This window comes from Hemicordylus capensis, chromosome 5, assembly GCF_027244095.1.
Source record: "Hemicordylus capensis ecotype Gifberg chromosome 5, rHemCap1.1.pri, whole genome shotgun sequence".
NCBI lineage: Eukaryota > Metazoa > Chordata > Lepidosauria > Squamata > Cordylidae > Hemicordylus > Hemicordylus capensis.
Window position 1 is genome coordinate 103565405 of NC_069661.1, and position 20262 is coordinate 103585666.

Below are 20262 nucleotides of genomic sequence, written 5' to 3' on the forward strand. Positions count from 1 at the left end.
CAACACAGCACTGTAAGAACTGGGAGGGGTCATCCCCGTCAGGCTCTAAAGGCTTTTCCAATTAGCTACTTAGCATAGTCCTGCCCAGGAGCATGTGACGGGGATAACCCATCGAGATGCTTTGATTGCAGCAACCAAGAATGTCACATGGCCCCCTCTGCTCTTGGCATATATATATGAATTTTTGTGGCTCCTTTGCTACAATGCACAACTCATAAGGAACTCCGAACAGAGAAGACTCAGTTGAGCAGATGACTACACGAAGTGGATGTATGGGATACATAAATACCCCATGAGAACACAGTTTTCATTTCATGATATAAATTGAGGGTTAAACACCACACTTTTGGTGAGAACAAATATATAAATATAAAAATCATGCACTGCAAAACAAAATTTGTGCGTTGAGAGGGCAGTGTGCCACATTTAAAAAAAAAAAAAGTGCCCCAGAATGAGATAGGCTGGAAAACACAGGTCTATATCAATCCTTATAATTAATTTTCTCAGTCCCCACTGCAATTGCTACATTATCTTTAGAGGCATCTCTATTAAAGCAAAACACAGTTTAATTTTTAAAAAATATTTTTATTATATTGATATCCTTCCTTTCTTCCATCACGGCACTCAAGGCAACATACATAGGATTCTCATACCGTCACCCATCTAGGCATTAAGCAGATCTACACCTGCTTAGTTTCAGTAAGATGGTTGTATGTTTCATGTGTCCTCGGACCTTGCTGCTGGGACCCTTTATGTGTTTAGATATTTCCATTTTTAGGAAGACTTTTATGCTTTACTAGCCCACAAACATTCTAGACAAAAGTTGAGTTTTAACAGGATGTTCACAAGCCATCATGAGTGACAAGAAAGCAACCTTTACTTATCCCATGTCAATGGCTAAGATATTTGAGTTCAGTAACATGCATCAAAATGTAGCACAATGGAGTCTCATATACACTTAAGCTTCAAGCAACAAGGTTTGAAATGCTCTATAGTTACAAAAATATTATTACTTGCCTTCATATGGTGTGTCTGGAGGTCCTGCTATTTCTCCTCTTAGTTCTGTAAAATTTTCATCTACAAGATCTACTTTAATTTGATTTTTGCTCGTCTTAAAAAACAAAAACAGAAAAATTACAGTCAGATGCTAAGATGTAGCTGATTCTCTTTCTTTAAATTTAGAGAGATATAATTTTAAAGCTCGTTGCTATTAATAGCCAATGCTGTTATACTAGAAGCCATACAGTTCACACTAGAAGCCACATAACCCAAGACTTAACTATTCTGAAATAGCATTTATGCAGCCATTCAAATAAAATTAGAGAGCAGACACTCTGGAAAGCATGTAGTACTCCCATTAACAGCTTTTAACTCGACTAGGTCTCCAAACCTGCTCACAGTTAAGCTGCTTAAATTTTACTCTCAAGTCAATGGGATTTAAGCAATCTAACTGCACAGAGGACTTCAGACTTGTTTTTCAAATTGACAGTGACTACTTAAGAATTACAGATTTACTCCAGATATCAAACCACAAATAAGACATTAAAAACAATCCCGTTAAAGCTGCATGGCACATTTTCATCCAGCAATATTAACTTCAAAGCAACAGGAAGACCTCCCAAAGTAGCTTAAAAGCCTATTTTAAAGCATAGTTCTCAATTGGTGTTTTAAAAGTGAGATTAAAACACCTTGATTAATTATTATTATTATTATTTATTTACACAGTCAGACAGGTGTTATTGACTGGTTTGTTTTATCCAGACATTGAGTCCTTCCCAAGGACCTAGGATGGCTGAATTTTATTGTCAATGTTGTTGCTGCTGTTATAGATATATATATTAGATAGATAGATAGATAGATAGATAGATATAGATATAGATATATTATTATTATTATGTCAGCAAGAAAATATCAGTGTGGCAATGACAGGTATTTTGCTACTGTAGTCAGCCTATGCATATGAATACTTGGCAGAAGCAAGCATTTCAAGCTCCGCTACATCCTCCCACACTCTTAGACATTTGACCAGCACTCATCTATTTTATATATCACGTGAGGGTGGTGGGAGAGCAGAGAAGAGAGGAAAGAAGTAGAAAGTGTATCTTTGCTGATGAGATCAAACACACATTTGTGTTAGAAGCAGCCAAGTCACCTAAATAATTAGGGCAACTTACAGGATGGTTACTAAAAAAAAAAAAAAGGAGAGAGAAAACTGACCCTCTCCGGATTTCACAGCAATTACACACTGTCATAAGAGCTTTGGGGACTAATGTGCTCTACTATAGACTAAATAGGCTTAGGGGAAAAGTTTGGAAGAAAGATGGCAAATCCATGTGGCCAGAAGCAGCCTGCTGGCAGGAACCACCACCTGCACTTTAGGGCAATGTAGGGCGAGAGGCAGTGGGGAAGTAGCAATGGAGGCTGGGGACATATTGGTCAAGCTCATGCAAACATGTGGCTTCCTACTGGCTAGTGGTTTCCAGATGGACTGCTGATATCAGTGGGAGCCAGTCAGAGGCCATGCATTTGCAAAGAAAGGACCAAGATGCCCAGTCTCTGCCAATGGTTATCAGGCTTTGCCCTCTCCCCCCACAGTGACAGCAGGCAGTTCCCACTATGGCTGCATTTGGTGTTAGAAGTGCAATCACTAACATCAACCAATTGCAGAGTGGAGATATTTCTCTTGCCACTTTAGGAATCCAATCAAGGCTGTAATCACATGCACACTTGCTTGGAAATTATAGTAGTACCTGTTGAACTCAATGGGATGAGTTCCAGATGGTGAGCTCTTATGCAGTTCTGGTGGAGTGGGAGCTGCTGCAGTGTCACTCCTTCCCATGCTACTGCCATATCTTGAGAAGACCTGGACCACATAGGAGGTGCCCACAACACGGCTCCTCCCCATGCTAACATCACCCTTCCTGAAATTTTGTTAGCAGTGGCACTGAAATGAGCTCCAGCATAGGCTCCTCCCACATGGTTAGAGCTTCTCATAACACCCAGTAGCCCAGAAAGGAACAGTACGACAGTGGCTCATATGCCATCATAGTTCACTAACTTACAGCCCACCAGGACTGGGCTGTAAGTTAGTGAAATAACTATTGCTAGGAGGCAAACTGTCTCCATTCCTGAACCAGCACCAAAGGTTTGTATGAAATCAGAAAGCTGGTAAGGCAATAAAAGAGAGACAAATATAAAAGTGAGGGGTGGCTCACCTGTCTTTCTACTTAATTTAAATGGTGTATCCCAAAAGATTCATTTAAAGATTCTAGTCTTGTTTTCCTAGATATGACTCAGCTTAACGCACCAACTTTTATTTATAGCAGACTCAAACATTAAATGCGTAATGCTTCTGTAATAATGTTTAATGTGGGTCACCCAGTCATTATTCACACACTTGATGCCTGGGGATGTTTTCCTTTCTTGCCTCACCCTGCCCTCAAGCATCTCTCCTACCCATTCACCTTGGCAAAGCTTCTACTTAGCTAAGCAAGCTGGTTTTTCAAGATATGTTAATCAAGTCCAACTTCCTTTAAAGAAACTATAGGAGTTCATGCCTACCTTGTAAAGTAATAATGGCACAAATTATTTGCAGGACTAGAATGGGAGATATTCCCACACAACTCGATCTCAATCCTCAGCAGAGCTATATTGTGTAATTTATTTTCTTCTAAAATTGGTGGTTTTTTTACCATGACAACAGTGTTTTTAAATTCCCCAAGAATCATTGTTGCTTATTTAAGAATCAAATACCATTTTCCTCCACAGAAAATACAATCCTTGAAGCAGACTTGGTACTTCTGTCACAGCTTTACTTCACAGTAAGTTAAATCTATCTTCAACACTATAGTAGCTACTCCACACCAAATGAAATATATATTTTAAAACCTAGTTGAAGTTCTTCAAGTGGGACATGCACATCCTTCAGTGTAATGAAGTCTTCTCACCTGATTATTCCTACTACGCAAACTGTGGCAACTATAATCAGGATATGTAAACCCATTTTTTAAAAGAACTTGGAACACCACTAGTGCTAGCTGGTTGTCTATATGGACAGAACACAAAGACACAAGATGGCACACTGTTCTCTTCTCAGCTGGGCATTCGACAGTCTATGAATTACACTATAGAGCTACTGTAATATAGTTGCCAGTTGGGGACTGAAGGCAGTGATGGGCTGGATGTGGACTAGTAAACTAAGATTTCATCCAAACAAGATGGAGTTGCTGTTGGCCAGGGGAAAAATCAACTGGGATGAGCTGTTCTGATCTACTCTGGATAAGGTTGCACTCCCCTTGAAAGAACAGGACCTGCACAAATTCCCAGACCTGGCTCTGCTTTTGGATGCCCAAGTGGAACCAGTAGCTAGGCTCGTGCACCAGCTGCGTCCCTTTTTCAGGAAGGCAGATCTGGCCACAGTTACCCATGGGTTAGTCACAGCACGGATGGTTTAGTGCAATACACTCTACATGGGGCTGCCCCTTGAAGAATATTCAGAAACCGTCTGGTGCAAAATGCAGCAGCTAGGGTTTTGTCTGGAACTGCCTGCTGGGACCATATCATGCCCATTCTGAAAGAGCTACATTGGCTGTCAATTTGTTTCTGGGTTCAATTTGAGGTGCTGGTTTGCACCTTTAAATCCCTGAACAGTTCGGGCCCTAGGTATCTGAAGATCCACTTGCTCCCAAAAGTTTTTGTACACCTGACAAGATCAAGAGACGGGACTACTCTGTGCCAATGCTAAGGGATGCTCCATTGTTGTGCACATGGGATAGGGCCTTCTTGGTCATTGCCCCGAGGCTTTAAAATACTCTCCCAATAGGCATCTGCCCCTCAGTCTCCATCACAGTTTTTAGAAGACATATAAAAACATGGATTTTTACTCAGGCTTTTATATAAGGGTTCTCTTCTGTGCTTTTGTTAAGGTAGCTTTTATGTGCTGCTCTTTATGGTTCTATTGGGTATATGTTTTATTTTAAAAATAGATCTGTATTGTTTTTGGTATTGTTTTAATCTCTTTGTTGTTAACTGTCAAAACAGATATGTACTGTTTTTAATAAGTTGCGAAACACTTTGGGATTATTTTTAATGAAAGGCAATAACATTTAGCAATATTAAGAGGCTGAAACATGCTCCATAGTCACCTCGTGTCATGAACCTCTGGCTGCCAGTTCTCCTCTACAAAATGGCATGGGGAGGGAAGAAGCAGCAGGTGGCCAGGATGCTTATCTGTTACTCTGCCACCACAACTCCCTCACCAGCTGTTTTTCCTCTAACTGGGATTCTAGGCCTGCCTTTGCAACAAAACTGTTTTTCTTTACAAAGGATATGATTATAATTTGGTAACCCAACCAACATCCATTATTTTGCAAAAGGGGTTTATTCCATCTCTTCTAGTGGTGCATCACTGTCATGACTGAAGTGGAATTTTAGCTTTGGTTGACTTTGAGTAAAAAATTAGTTGAAGTGAGACAGCCATGAACAATCTCTCTTGAAGAGGCAACACAGATAGATTTTGCTTCATGTCCAAAGTCTACGAGGTAATGAAGATGTTGCCTTACAAAGATATATTAACTGATGTGGTAAACAAGGTGGACCACTGATTATCACTTGTGTTCATAATTCTTAAATTATATAGTGCTGTTGAAGAAAATATTTAAAGGGGCTTTTTCTCCCCTCTTAAGATATCCACCAGATCTGAAATCATGAGGTTGATGTACTATAGAGATATCTGCATTAGCTCTTTCTGAACACTGTATGCAGAGAATCAAAACAGAACTTCACAATGAATAATCATTGGCATGGTTATTGGTTCACTTGCTTGAGTCATGCATATCTTTGGGATTGTACAGAGGTATTTTCACACAAGGCCTTTTTTCAAAATCTGTACTCCCTTGCCACACTTTGCTCTATTTTGGTCAATCCCTCTTTTGTCAGAGTTTTACTACTCCCCATTTGTTGTGTTTTTTCCACTTTTCCATTTGTGGTTTTTCCACTTTATGGATGGTCTCTTTTTCCTCTACTGTTTATTCAACCATACAAGCACTTCTGACATGTGACATCACTTACATCACTCCTTAAAAATGCCATAGGTAGTATTCTCTACCAAAGTCAGAATTAAATGGTGTCGGGAGCCACAGCAACTTCCTTAACTCAGAGGATTAACTGACAAGATATATGCCAGTGAAACTGACATTACAAAGTTGCTATTATTATTAGGTTACCATTATTTAATATCCCCCCCCTCAATTTGAGGACTTGTAGAACAGCTAATAGTTGAACACAACAATAAAATAAATAAGCGTCAGGAGAGCAGTTAAAAGACTCAGCACAGCAGAGTAAAAGATCTAAAAGGCCTGGACAAATGAGGCATGTGTGTGTTTTCACTTAGGGCTGAAAAGACAATGACATTGAGACTAACAATGTGTCTGCACAAACATGTTGTGCTAGCTAGTAGTGCTCATTCCAGAGCCTGCTTTTCAAACTAGGGTTGAACACAAATATTTTTGCCCTTGCAAAAGGTGCCCAACCTGTGGCACTCCTCATATGCTTTGCAGGGAACTTTTGTGCAATAGTGCAATTTCAAAACATCCTCATGACTTCATGAAGCTACGTACTCTCCTTGCACAAGCGCAATTTTGTTCATTGTACAAGGCTTCGTTCATTTGGATGTCAGCCATTGTCAGAAGAGCCTCCCTGCATTCCAAAGTGGGCACACCACAACCAAAAAGGTAATATCCCCCATCACTACCAAAGGCAAGAAAAACCAGAGAATGGTTAAGAACTCCCTTAAAATTCAGGCAGGTTCATACAGGAATAGATAGTGCTTCAAGTTCCCACATTCCAAGCCATTATGAGTTTTTAAAAGCATTTTGGAATTGTGGAACCAGCACTTTGAAACTGTGTTAGGAAATGGATTGATAGTCACTGCAGTCCTAGGCAGTACTTTATTTTTTTACCTATGTATAAGATAATTCCGTAATTTGAAGAATGAAAATTTTCATGAAAATGAAAATTTGAAGAATGAAAACCTCGGAAAATCAGTGTAGGACTCTACTACTACAATATTAAACATAGTTTGTTTTCTTACCTTGATTTAAGCTACAAGCACCATTGTTAGTAAGACTACCTTGGCTTTTGATGGCATTCATTTCTCAATGTAAGAAGTCAAGCTTTAGGATCCATTGAATATGCCCAGCATTGTTTGCATCCAACATTCTCCACTACAGACTAATACTACCAGATTACTCCAACATGTAAGGATGGACATGATTTTCAGTGACCCCCTTCCCACTGCAGCTGCCTCTACCTCCTGAAAATATGCCCATAAGAGTCCCCCAACTCTTGGGAGGCAGAGGCAGCTGAATGAAGAGGGATGGCGTCACTGAAAATCACACTTCCCCTTGTACATCAGAAGAAAACAGGTTTCTCACCTGTAACTACTGATCTGGTAGAGATCCATCAACATCCATAAGAATGGGTCCTGCACCTGCAGCTCATTGAGGAGACCGAGCCCCGCTCCACACCTACAGCGTGGGTCGAGCACCATGTTCTTCAGTTCTTGGACGACTGCCATGGAGGATGATCATCTGGAATCTGGTGAGTTCATCATCGAAGGAGAATAGCGTGCCCACTCAATATGCACAAAGCATAGCACTACTGCAGAGGGGGAGTTCGGAAGGGTCTTATGGATGTCGACAAATCTCTACCAGATCAATAGTTACAGGTGAGCAACCTGTTTGTCTGGACTGATATCCGTCGAGATCCATAAGAATGGGTGTTCAGCTAGCTCCCAATGGAGGAGGGTGCGGTAGTAGCTATTGTAACACCCGCTTCAAAACATTTTTCCCAAAGCTCGCCTCAGCAGCAGAGCGCACATCTATGGCGTAATACTTGACAAAAGGTAACTCAATGGACCAAGTTGCAGCTTTACAGATGTCTTGGAAGGTTATCCCTGATAGGTGTGCAGCTGAAGAAGCGTAGGCACGGGTAGAGTGGGCCTTGATTACTTCAGGCGATTGCACGTTCTGTGACTTGTAGGTCAGCATAATAAGTTCAAGTAGCCATCTGGACATTTTGTCTGGAAATGCAGGAACCGCTCACAGAGCCCTTGTATGCCACAAACAAACACTTGGTAGATCTGAAGTCCTTAGTGTGGTTCAGGAATTATATAAAAGTGCCCTCCGCACATCCAAGGAGTGAATTGCATGTTCTAAAGGCGTACATGGATCCCTGAAGATCGTAGGGAGAACAATGTCCTGGTTGAGGTGGAAGTCTGACATTACCTTGGGTAAAAAGTCCAGGTCCAGACACATTAGCACTTTATCAGGATAGATGTTGGTGTATGGGGTATCAAATTCATGAGGCCTTTCAGGAAAGCCTTACTATCTGGGTGCGAAAAGAGAGTCTTCCCATCAGAGCCCAAATGTTTTGAAGGGAATGCTGCTAGATGCACCTTTAAAGATACATTAGCCAACCCATGTGATTTTAGATTAGTCAAGTAGAGGAGCACATCCTTGACTGTGGCTTGTCTAGGTTGAAACCCATGCGTCCTTGCATAAGCTTTGATACGAAGCCATTTACTAAGGTAATTTCATCTGGTGGAAGACTTCTTTTGGTTAAGTAGGATTTTATTCAGAAGCCGATGTGCCATGCTATTAGACAGAAAGTGAGAACGTCTGGATGCAGGACATTGCCATGGCCTAGTGTCAGGAGATCTACCTCTTGTGGTAGTCTCTGGTACTGGCTTGCTGACAATTTGAGTACCTGTGGAAAGCATGGTTGCCTAGGCCACCATGGAGTCACCAGGATACATGATGTAGGTGTAGTCAGAATGCGGGCAACCACTCGGCTGATCAGTGATCGCGGTGGAAACATATATGGCATCTCCTGCTGCCAGTCTAACTGGAAGGCGTCCCCCAGTGATCTCAGGTCGTAGCACCCCCTGGAGCAGAAACGAGTGTACTTCGTGTTCCCCAAGGTGGCAGAGAGATCTATAGTTGGTCTTATCCAACTCGTGAAGAGAGGTGAAATAGAATCTGTCTTGATTTCCCATTCATTCATTCATTATTACATTTTTATACCGCCCTTCCAAAAGGCTCAGGGTGATTTACATTAAAACAACACCATTAAAATCAATTAACAATTAAAACAGAAATTATAAAACAGCATAAAGCAACAATAATTAACAATTAAAACATCTTAAAACAATTAAATACAAGTTTTAAAAAGCTGAGAAAGCTTGGTTGAAGAGATGTGTTTTCAGAAGTTTTTTAAAAATTGCCAGAGATTTTGTTGTTGGTGTGGGAAATTTCAACTTAAGTCGTCCACCAGGTTGTTGTCTAGGCCCTTTATGTGGATGGTTATCAGGTAGACCTGATGCACCAATGCCATAGTTGTAGTAGACTGAGTGCACAAAGAGTTCGAGACACTGTTCCTCCCTGATGATTGATGTAGGCCAAGGCCAAGTGGTATTTTCCAATTGTACTTGTACGACTCTTCCTTGTAGAAGAAGGCTTTCATTGCTTTGAAGAGAGCCAGCTGTTCCAGGAAACTGATATGAAACTGTGCTTGTTGAAGGGTCCACTTGCCCTGAATCTGATGTTCCCCACAGTAGGCCCCCCAGCCCAGCAGAGAATGTTGTTAACCAGACAGAAAGAGCTAGTATCTGAGAAGGAACCCCTTCCAGCAGATTTTTGCCCATAGACCACCAGGTAAGTGAGCGTAGAATCTGATCTGGGATCACTAGATGCAGGCATTGATTGTTCACATTTGAGCGGAAGACCAACAGAAACAAAAGTTGTAACTTGCACATTTTTAAGCAGGCATACCACACCTCTGTGTTGCAGGATGCCATAAGTCCCAGGAGCCTTTGAATGAGTTGGGCCAGTTGAGATGGGTGTTGTTGGAAATGGAGCACCTGTTCCCTCATGCACTGGAAGTACTCCTGAGGTAAGTATGCTTTCCTGGCCCCTGTGTCCAGGACTGCTCCAATCTAGTTGATGACACGAACCGGCTCCAGTTTGGACTTTTTCCAACTGATTTGGATTCCCAAGTCTTGGAGGAGAGATAAAATGTAATTTGAGAACTTAACTCCTCTCTGTCCCTGGAAGTGAGGAGCCAGTTGTCCAGAAATTGATAGACCACGATACCCTGGGTCCGTGGGTAGGCCACCACCACAGCCATGCATTTGGTAAATAACCTGGGGGCAGTGAAAAGTCTGAAGGGTAAGACTGTATATCGGTGCACTTGATTTCCTACTGCAAACCTCAGATATTTCCTGTGTTGTGACATGATACCAATATGGAAATACAGCGTTACAAGCCAGTTCTCCTGATATAGAAGAGGCAAGATCTCTTGTAATGCTATCATGCGGAATTTCTGCACATGGACAAGTTTGTTCAGGTGGCGTAGAACCATGATGGGTTGAAACACACCATCCATCTTCGAAATTGGAAAGTAACGGGAGTAAAAACCCTCCCGTCTGTGTACCCACTGCACCAGGGTGATAGCCCCTTTTCCTATCAGCTCCTTCAATTCTTCCAACAATGCCAGGGAGGGTTGAGAGAACCTTATTCCCGTAAACTTGAATTCTATGGCATAGCCCAAATTTATAATCTTCAGTACCCAGCGGTCCAATGTTATGTGGTGCAACATGGGGACATGGCGTGCCAGCCTGATGTTGGTTGCTGACAAGGGTGTAGAGTTTGTGAGTCTGTGATATCCCTCACATGCCAAAATGTTAAAATTCCCAGTGGTGGGAAGAGAGAGGAGTGCTGTGGTGACAGCGGGTGGACTTGAACTTCAAAGATGGTTTTGAGGCTCTACTTGTTTTGTACATTGGGACTGATTAGATTTCCCTTTGCTCTGATAAGTGCTCTTGTGATAAGGATGATACTGCTTCCTAAAGTCTCGGCACTCTTGCTATCTGAATGTGGAATTCTGTCTTGAATAAAAACGATATTTCAAGCCATAGGAAGAGGTTGATGTTGAAGCAGTGAAAGTTTTGCAAGTAAACTTTGACTTTTTCATTTTCATGGTGGAGTCGGTCTCCTCACTGAAGAGGCCCTTGCTGTCGAAAGGTAAACCTTCAATTTTGTCTTTCATGTAGCCCTGTAGATTGGTAAAGCAAAGCCAGGCGTGTCTCCTCAAAGAGATTGCAGCAGCCAAGGAACGCGATTCCAACTCAGCCAGATGTTTGGCAGAACTCCATTGTTGGTGAGTAAGTGCCACAGATTTATTCAGTATCTGTTGAAATTTTTTCTTATATTCTTCTGTGGAGAGGACATCTAGATCATTTTGAAGAGCCTCTCATATGCCATGGTTATATTCAGCACTGCAAGCTGAATAGTTTGCTACCTTAATGGATAGGCATGAGGTGGAGTAGATTTTAACAAAATATCAATTTTTCTCTCTCTTTGTCTGCAGGTGTAGTGTGGCAATGACCTGACTTAAAAGAAGAGGTGGCGCAGTTGATAACCAGGGAATTTAGAGCAGGATGTTTCAGAAAGTACTCATTATCTTTCTCCTGAATCTGATATAAACTTTATAGATGTTTAGAAGTGGGGGTTGTAGAATGGATCACCTCCCATGCACACTTAGCAGCCCTAGAAATGACCGGGAGAACTGGAATCACCACAGGTTGAGATGACTGATATTTTATCATAAAACTATAAACAGGGTCATCTATAGTGGCTAGCTCGGATTTGAGATAAAGTCCTAGAGCTGCTGCCATCTCCCTAAAGTGATGGTGATAACCCTGCATTTCCTCCTTAGGCAAGGCATGTGTGTCCAGAGGCACGTCAGTAGGAGGATCGGCCAAGTTTTCTGAATCATCGGGGTCAGACCCGAAGTCAGAGGAGCCGTGATGATCAGATAGTGAGTGTGTTGGTGAAGGTGGTACGTACATCTGCGTCTCAATGGTAGCTTTTTCTTGTGATGTTGGAATGGGTAGAGTTTGTAACCCGATATCAGTGCCCTTGAAAAATGTCTCAGTGTCTGTATGCACCAGGTGCTTCGCAGGTGGCCAGGCAACTGTCTGTGTTGCAACAGAAAAACTTGGCAAAGTAGGTTTAATTGGTAAGGCTGGACCATCACATCCTGCCAGAGACTGTACAGTACAAACTGGTGTCACAGCAGATGCCAGAGGCAAGTAAGACTTTAGTTGTGAGGATCTCCAGGGTTGGTCCTATTGAAAATTATAAGGTAAGCCGGGGGACCTGGTCCCCAGAGTCGCTGATGCAAGAGTTGCCCCTGCAACTGATGAATGTGCAAAGCCATATGAATGCCACAAAGATGGGTGTGCCAAATGGACAGCAGACAGAGCACATGGTGCCGGAGTGTGTTGGTCAAATGACTAAGCCATAACCGATTCCTTAGGAGTTCCCAAACCAGAAGATTGTGGAGGGGAACCTTTAAATGTCAATGTCGAAGGAGTGCTTGAATTAGTATCCAGTATGGAAAGCAAGGTGCAGGCAGTGGTAGGATCCAATAACGCATATCTGTCCTTTTCTTCGACATCAAACATCAGTATCGGGGCTTGGCATCGTGGAGTCACCAATCTTGATGCCGGCAACACTGGAGTGTTTAAAGTGGAAATTGGAACTTCCATAGCTGGTGTCAATGAAAGACGTATCAACACTGATGGAGACTTTTGATGCAGATTAGGCATCAATGAGGCTGAAGAGTCGGCTGGAGTAGGAGCTGGAGACAGAAAATGAGTCATCAGCATCAACAGCCTCCGTGTCAAAGTGCGGTCGACATCAAGAGGTTTCTCTGATTCCAGTCGCGTCTCCTTCCTCAATGTTGAGGTTTCCGATGTTGAATAATGGCTTTGTAAACTGGGTGGGTACAGTGTTCTTTCTTTCATCAAGTCCACCGTCTTTTACTTCTTAGGTAGTGGAGAAGACAAACGAGTATCCGATCTCGATTGCTTATCCTTCTACTTCAAATGTCCCGGTGTTGAAGTAGGAGTCGACTTCAAAGGAGATTTGGGGCTTTTGAAAGTGGTCGATGTCGATGGCTGTGATGGTTTTGAGGAAGTCAGCTTAGGAGTCGACATAGAATCTTTAGAAGCTGATGTCAAAGTTGCAGGGTGGGGTTCTCCTGGAGTCGAAGGGCGTCACACCTTGTCATAAATGGCGGCGTGAAGCCAAAGAGCCCAATTTCTATGCATCTGCTTAGAAAATGACAAGCATATCTTGCAAGAGGAGACATTGTATTCCTCTCCTAAGCAAATCAGACATAGATCGTGGAGGTCTTTCAAGGGAAGCTTGGCATTATAGCCTGTGCATCTCTTGAAAGTCCATTTCTCCTCAGCCATGTTAGGGTTATCCAAAATCGTAGTTTAGGTCCATTCAAAGGTAGTATTAGCACCGAAGTCCGGAAGTCATTCCCAAGTCAAATACTGAAATTAACAGTCCGTTTTTTAAAAAAAATAGATGGACTCACACAAAGAACTTTTACCAACAAGGAGCAACAGCCTGAGGACTGGATGCAACAGCAGTAGGAAAAGAAGTGAAGAACATTGTGCCTGCCCCACCTTTAAATTTAAGTAGGAGTGGAGGGGGGCTCGGTCGACTCAATGAGCTACAGCATTCTACTGCGGGCGTTTTGCAAAGGCTCAGTACCCATTCTTATGGATCTCGATCTTGATCCCTGGTGCATTAAAGGTAAAGTGTCTTGTCAAGTCAGTGTCGACTTCTGGCGACCAAAGAGCTATGTGGTTGTCTTTGGTAGAATACAGGAGGGGTTTACCATTGCCATCTCCCACGCAGTATGAGATGCCTTTCAGCATTTTCCTATATTACTGCTGCCAGATATAGATGTTCCCTATATCAGTGGGGATTCTGGCAACCTCTGGCTTGCTAATCGTTATTTCCTTGCTGTGCCACTAGGTGGCTCCCTGGTGCATTGGTGCAGCATTAATCTGGATGTCAGCCACTATTTCAATTACTACTGGAAAAGTACTTTATTCTTTGAATTACTCGTCTGGACAAAGAACAGCATGATCTTCAATGTCTCAAAAATATAAACTTTCTAAAAAAAGTTAAGGTCTTTTTGGAATTAAGATACTTTCTACACAGCTCCCTCCTTTTTTCACGTCTGTCATGAACCAACACTGCAGAATGGATATTGAGAGTTCTGTGGATGAGGCAGCAGAGTGGGTCCCGGACCCTTTAAAGCTACTGTCACCATTGCCCTTGGTTCACTGATTCGGAGGACTCACTTGAGCTCCAACCCACTGCAGTGGAGACCTCCCCCTGCCATAGAAGTCTAGGCCTGCAGAAGAGATCCCTGCTCCTTTAAGCTCTAAAAACTCCTGGAAAGTAGGGGAGGAGCTTGTGACAGGAGTCCTAGGGTAACAAGGCCTTAAGGCCTCAATCTGGGTGAGATGTTGTTGAAGCAATATTCTATTCTCTATAGTACATGCTCTGGATTCAGCCTGGGAGCACCAACTCCAGCTCACAGCTGGAACTCTGACCAAGGTTCCGATTCCTGATTGACCTACCCTGCTTTGTCCCACAGAACCTGTTCAAACACATCATATTGGTTCACGCCTAGGACCTGAACAACATACATTATGAACCAATTATTAAATCACAAAGTTTACTAGTTCAAACACCTACACTATGCTATAAATTTTCCCTTAGGTAGCCATGAAAATAAGTTTTAGTTTCACTCACTCCTATAAAATATTTTCAAAGATGTTGAGAACAACTATGTATCTACCAACTCCAGCCCAAGAGGCATATGGGACTACAAAAGTGTTATGGACTGAAGTTCTGTGCACAGACATACACTGAAGGTTTTTTTAATCAGCAAGACTCTGTCAGAATTTAGAAGTGACGTTGGGGAGGGGAGGAAGTGTGACTTGCTCTCCTTTATAGTGAGAAGTGTACGTCCAGATGCTTCCCCCCCACCCCCACAATGTAACATTCTAAGTAGCCCTTGCAGTGGCTTGCTTGTGCAAGCTCAACTGTTTTATTTTCTTGCAATTACCAGGGAGACCTTATTAACTGCACAAGCATATGAAGGGCTTGGGATTATGATCTTGGTCTTCAATCACATTCCTTTCATCCCTCCCCCCCCCCCCGCCTGGTTACACACATAATCATAAAGATCATTCTAAGCAAACACTTTCTCTTGAGAAACTATTTTAAAAAGCCAAAGTCTAACTTTATTTATACCATCTTGTCTTCTGTCTCCAGTGTGATATTTTTATATAACCAGACTACATGCTCAGGCTTTTACACAAATACAACAAAGTGGATGCTATGCTGGGGATGAATTGGGCCAGTTGCTCTCCCCCTGCTCAATAAAGAGAATCACCACTAAAAAGGTCCCTCTTTGCTCAGTTACAACAATGTATTTGCTTTCATTGTTACAACAGGGTAATGTTAAGTACCTAAACAGTCTTAATAGTTCAGTTCAATTGACTTTCTAGCACAATAGTCCACCTGACAATAATCTTTACTAGATTGTAAAAGTACATTAAAACACACACACACACACACACACACACACACACACACACACACACTTAGAATTTTACTTATTCCAGATGTTTAAGATTTAAGCAGAAAGTAGCATCAAAAATGCAGTGTTCTTAGAATCCTAATGAGTTTTCCTATCTTCCATGATTTAGTTCAGGGGTTCCCAACAGGGGGTACTAGTACTCCCAGGAGTAGTTGAAGTGCTCTCAGGAGGTACTTAGAGTTCTTCTGCCTCCCCATGCTGCAGCCATGTGCGTAGATATAAATTTATCATTGATTAGCAAAACAGAAATATAACGAGAAAGAAGATTAAATATAATGGGCAAGATGTGGTAACATCAGAGCAGCTGAAGAAGACAGAAGCCTAAATGTCTTGCCTATTATATTTCTGTTTTGTTAATCAACAGTAACTTTATACTATTCTTTTTGATTAACAGCATCCTTCAGGGATCCGGGTCTGCTTGTAGGTTTAAAAATCATCTGTATGTATGTGTACAAACCATTTTTGTGTACACAGACACTCTCGTGCTCTCTCTCAAAATCTCTATGGGGTACCTGAGCTGAAGGTTTGCAACATAATGTTGGGAACTCTTGATGTAATTAACTCAAAAACTGAAAGGTTTATTATTACAAGGCCCACAGGAGAAACAACTACTGCTGAACAGCAGATAATGTTATCTCCTTCTCAATTTGTGGAAGAAAAAACCAGATAAAATCATGAAACATTCATCCCATACAGCTTTTCTTAAGATCGCTCATGGACCAAATATGGCCATACCTTAACATTCAAGCTTACTGTTTTCTCCCATCCTATAGCCTGGCCTCTGCAACACATTTGACAAACATAATGGCAAGTGAATTGCACCAAGGTCTGTCTTGCCCCTCCTCAACACTTCAGGCAGGCTGTCTGCCTTTAATTTTTTTATTTTATTTTTTAAGACTACAGTCATCTGAAACTATGGCACTTTTAAAAAGCAATATTAAGGAAGTCTACTCTGGAAAGTAGGGGAGTGACTGTGTAACAGCATGGGGGTCAGCATGGGGACTCTGTGGCCAACTTCTGCTACATGCAGAAGAACCAGAAGAACCCTTATGTCAATCAACCCTGAAGGGAAGGCTGTATGCAGGTGAACCCCATTATCCGTGGGGGTTCCATTCTCCACTAAAACCATGGATAATGTAACCACAGATAACGGGGCATTAAAGCAATGCAAAGAGGGGGTTAGGTTCCTGGAGGCTGGGAAAAGGGCAAAAATCAGCAAAAAACCCAGCCCCCTCCCAAAAAGGAAGAAAGTGCCCTACCATGCTCCACAGATCTCCAGCTGACGAGGAATGCCCCCCACAAGTCTCAAGTCCCCCATTTTCCCATGAAAAAATTGTAGGGGGGGATATTTTTTAATGAGCCACAAAATGGCTCCTTTTCTGAAACTGGTAGCTGGAAATTACATCAGTGGTTATTTCTGGCCATCCTGACACTGCAGATACGCAAAATTAACTCTTAAATCCTCCCCCACCTGCTGCATATGTCGAGGTTGGGTGTCAATTCCCTGACCACAGATCCGTGGAACCGCAGATGTTGGGTCCATGGATAGTGAGGTTTGCCTGTATATAAACATGTCCAATTTGCTTTCCTAGCAGATCCATGCATACCCCCTCTTCTTAGATCAACGGCCTTTCTAAGCCTCACCTCATCCCATAACATGTTTACTGGAAGTAAGAAACTGATTTTACATGGATCACAACCTAAAGGGGATTCCTACTTTTTTATCTTGTAGTACAACAGCTGTTTCATACACTCTTTTCATTTGCATTATCCTTCTACCTACTTTTTCTACTGTTATTCCTTTTGAGATAAGTTTTAAAATTAACCTGTAGGTACACCACTACAAAAACAACTTTCAGCTTCCCCGTTAGATCTTATACGTTATTTCTTTCTGATGGTTGAAAATTTTTTTAACTGTGAAAGTCTTTCTACAAAGTTCTATGAAAGATAAGATTTCTGTGGCACAAGAGAGCTCATGCCACATTTTAAAAATAGGGAAGACAACAGCACTACAGAGAAATGCACTACAAGAGCACTACAGAGAAATGATCTAATGAAAAATAATTATTCTATTAAATATTTCAGATTACTAATATGATCTGTGTTACCAAAGAAAAGGATAGATTTCTCCTATCTTCCTCTTGCCTGAGGTAGGACAACAGTTTGCCCTTTCAAGGAGAAAAGTCTAGGCTTTGAATTTTTAGATACTCAATGGCAAGATAATATAGTGAAGAAAACATGCCACTAACAAGAACAGCATTCATGCACAATGATCTTTTAGCATATCTTACAAGATATTGCTGAGAAAAACCTCACACTTTAAGTCCTGAGAATCCAACACTTTCCCTTTCTTTGAGGGTTTGTCTACAAGTTACAGCAATTTAAAACATTAGAGAGATTATATGCTGGTAGCCCTTTTACAACTGCATTACTTTGGGAAAACTGAAACGGTACAGAGGAATGCAGCAATGAATACCTTGGTCCACTGAGTCCTTGAGATGGAAGAACATTCTGCAAGAGCAGGATTTCCTAGAATTAGTCCAACCCTAACAGGCAACTGTTTCCTGTTTTGCAATAACCTATCAATTATTTTATTTTATTTTATTTTATTTTATTTTTTGCCATGAAGCCCAAGACCATGCTTGTCTTTACCTCAGTGTTTTGAATTAGGGAGTTATCCTTCTTAAGATGACACTTTCTGCTCATCTTGAAATTTCTGTCATGCCAATAGGACACTATAATTTTCCAATATTTACAAGAATTTTAGATGATTATCTTTATAATTGCCAGGTACTACTTTTCTCAGAGATAGCTAACCCTTTCTCAGTTACATAATTTCAGGGAACCCAGAATAACCCTGCACTGATGAACCAGTATTTTCCATCATGAGGAGATCCACAATTTTCAACATCCTTGCTTCCCCCTGTGCCTTCTGAAACCACGCTTCCTCTGCAAGCAGCTGCAGAGGGATGGGTAAAAATAACTAAAAAATCAGTCCCCTCCCTCACATGACTGAAAACACTGACACACCGATGCAGGATTAATCTGGATGTCAGCCAATGGGTTCTACAGCATGTAAGCAATCTAGCAGCTCCAGTTATCCTTTTGAGTAGTAAGCACTAACTTCAGAAGTCCAGATAGGGAAGATTTAAGCAAGATGGTTTTGTAAGGCCACAAAAAAATAAAACAGGATGTACTGGGAACTAGAAAGAGATTTTTTGACCCAGTTACTTTTACAGACATATGTGCAAGGTTGAATTAAACACACTGCATTTTTACACATCTACAGAACACTAGAACCCAATGGTGGTGAAACTTTCTAGCATCACAAGTCCAAAGGATAAAATAATTCCACACTAGTGCACACCACAATGAAGATGCTCTCCCATATGCTTTGGGGGAGTTTGCTTTCTTCTCTACTAAGTCATGGAAGTGCAGTACCAGTGCAGTGCAATATCGGAGGGGCAGCAGGAGTGGAGGCCTCACTTTATGCCGGGGTAGGCAATGTGTGGCTCTCCAGATGTCACTGATTTACAACTCCCATCATTGCCAGCTGTAATACACTTTGTTTGGGATGATGGGAGTTGTAGTTCATCCCCACCTAGAGAGCCACACATTGCCTACCCCGGCTTATGTCATAGTCAGACAGACAGGCCTTCCTGCTCCTGTCAGCAGGCCAACACTCTTGCTTCTGGTGCCATGTTCTGCCAACTGAACAAAACACCTTTGAAAGCGATGCCCCCCCCCCTTATATTTCACAGGGAGATTAGCAACTGTCCTTACTCAGTAAAGTTGATTTCGACTCCTGGTGCCCACAGAGCCCTGTGGTTTTCTTTTGGTAGAATACAGGAGGGGTTTACCACTGCCTCCTCCAGCGCAATATGAGAAGATGCCTTTCGGCATCTTCCTATATCACTGCTGCCCGATATAGCACCAGCGGGGATTCAAACCAGCAACCTTCTGCTTGTTAGTCAAGCATTTCCCTGCTGTGCCAGTTAAGGTGACCTTACTCAACCCAACCCCAAATAGTGTCCCTTCCAGTGACTGTTGCCCCTCTTGCATTGCTTTTTTAGATTGGAGGCCCCTTTGTGACAAGGAATCTTCTTATCAGTCTTTTTCCTATGTAATCTGTTTTGAGAACTTTTTTGTTTGTATTATATTTATTATTGTTGTTGTTGATGTTGTTATTTCTGGAGCCCATACCACAGGCAAGTCAATCATACTATAAACAGAACCAGCACTGACCAGCATACAGGAGTAAGGTTTCTGGTGGGAAAGATATCCACAACTATCATGAAGATGCTCAAGTCATTAAATGTTTTTAAAAGCCTCAGAATGATCATCTTTATACCAGGGGTGAGGCAGAGTAGGTCAGGATCTTCTGGTAGTTCGCTGGGTGACTTGCAGTGGATCAGTAAGTTTGACTCCCAGTTATCCCTCCCCCATGTAATCTGATGGGGAAAAGCTTGGGGGAAAACCTAGAGTGGATTTGTGTTTGAAAGGACTGCTCTAGCACCAAGAATCATTTTTTGGGCTAAGCATGTGCTCAGAGGCACCCTGTTCCTTAATTCCACTGCCACAACCACTATTTTGCACCTGGCTCCAGTTGGTAGGCCTCGAGGCTCTAGTAAAAAAGAAGGAGATCCTGCAAGATAACAGTCTTCCCATTCCTGCTTTAAGGCTTAAAGTTTAAGCCCCCTAGAACCTGGGTGTTGACATCAGACT

General features: G+C 42.0%; 1 protein-coding gene across 2 annotated transcripts in view; it reads right to left on the reverse strand.

Annotated features, from left to right (window-relative positions):
* The window catches only part of UBE2K (ubiquitin conjugating enzyme E2 K), a 45651-nt gene that overhangs the window by 16769 nt on the left and 8620 nt on the right, over window positions 1-20262 (reverse strand). The window contains exon 2 of one of the 2 annotated variants that reach the window (XM_053252733.1): window positions 1018-1111. The exons of the other annotated variant lie outside the window; for it this stretch is intronic. Coding sequence (XP_053108708.1) covers window positions 1018-1111 — 94 coding nt within the window. The remainder of the gene's footprint in view (window positions 1-1017; window positions 1112-20262) is intronic. 2 annotated transcript variants of the gene reach the window in all.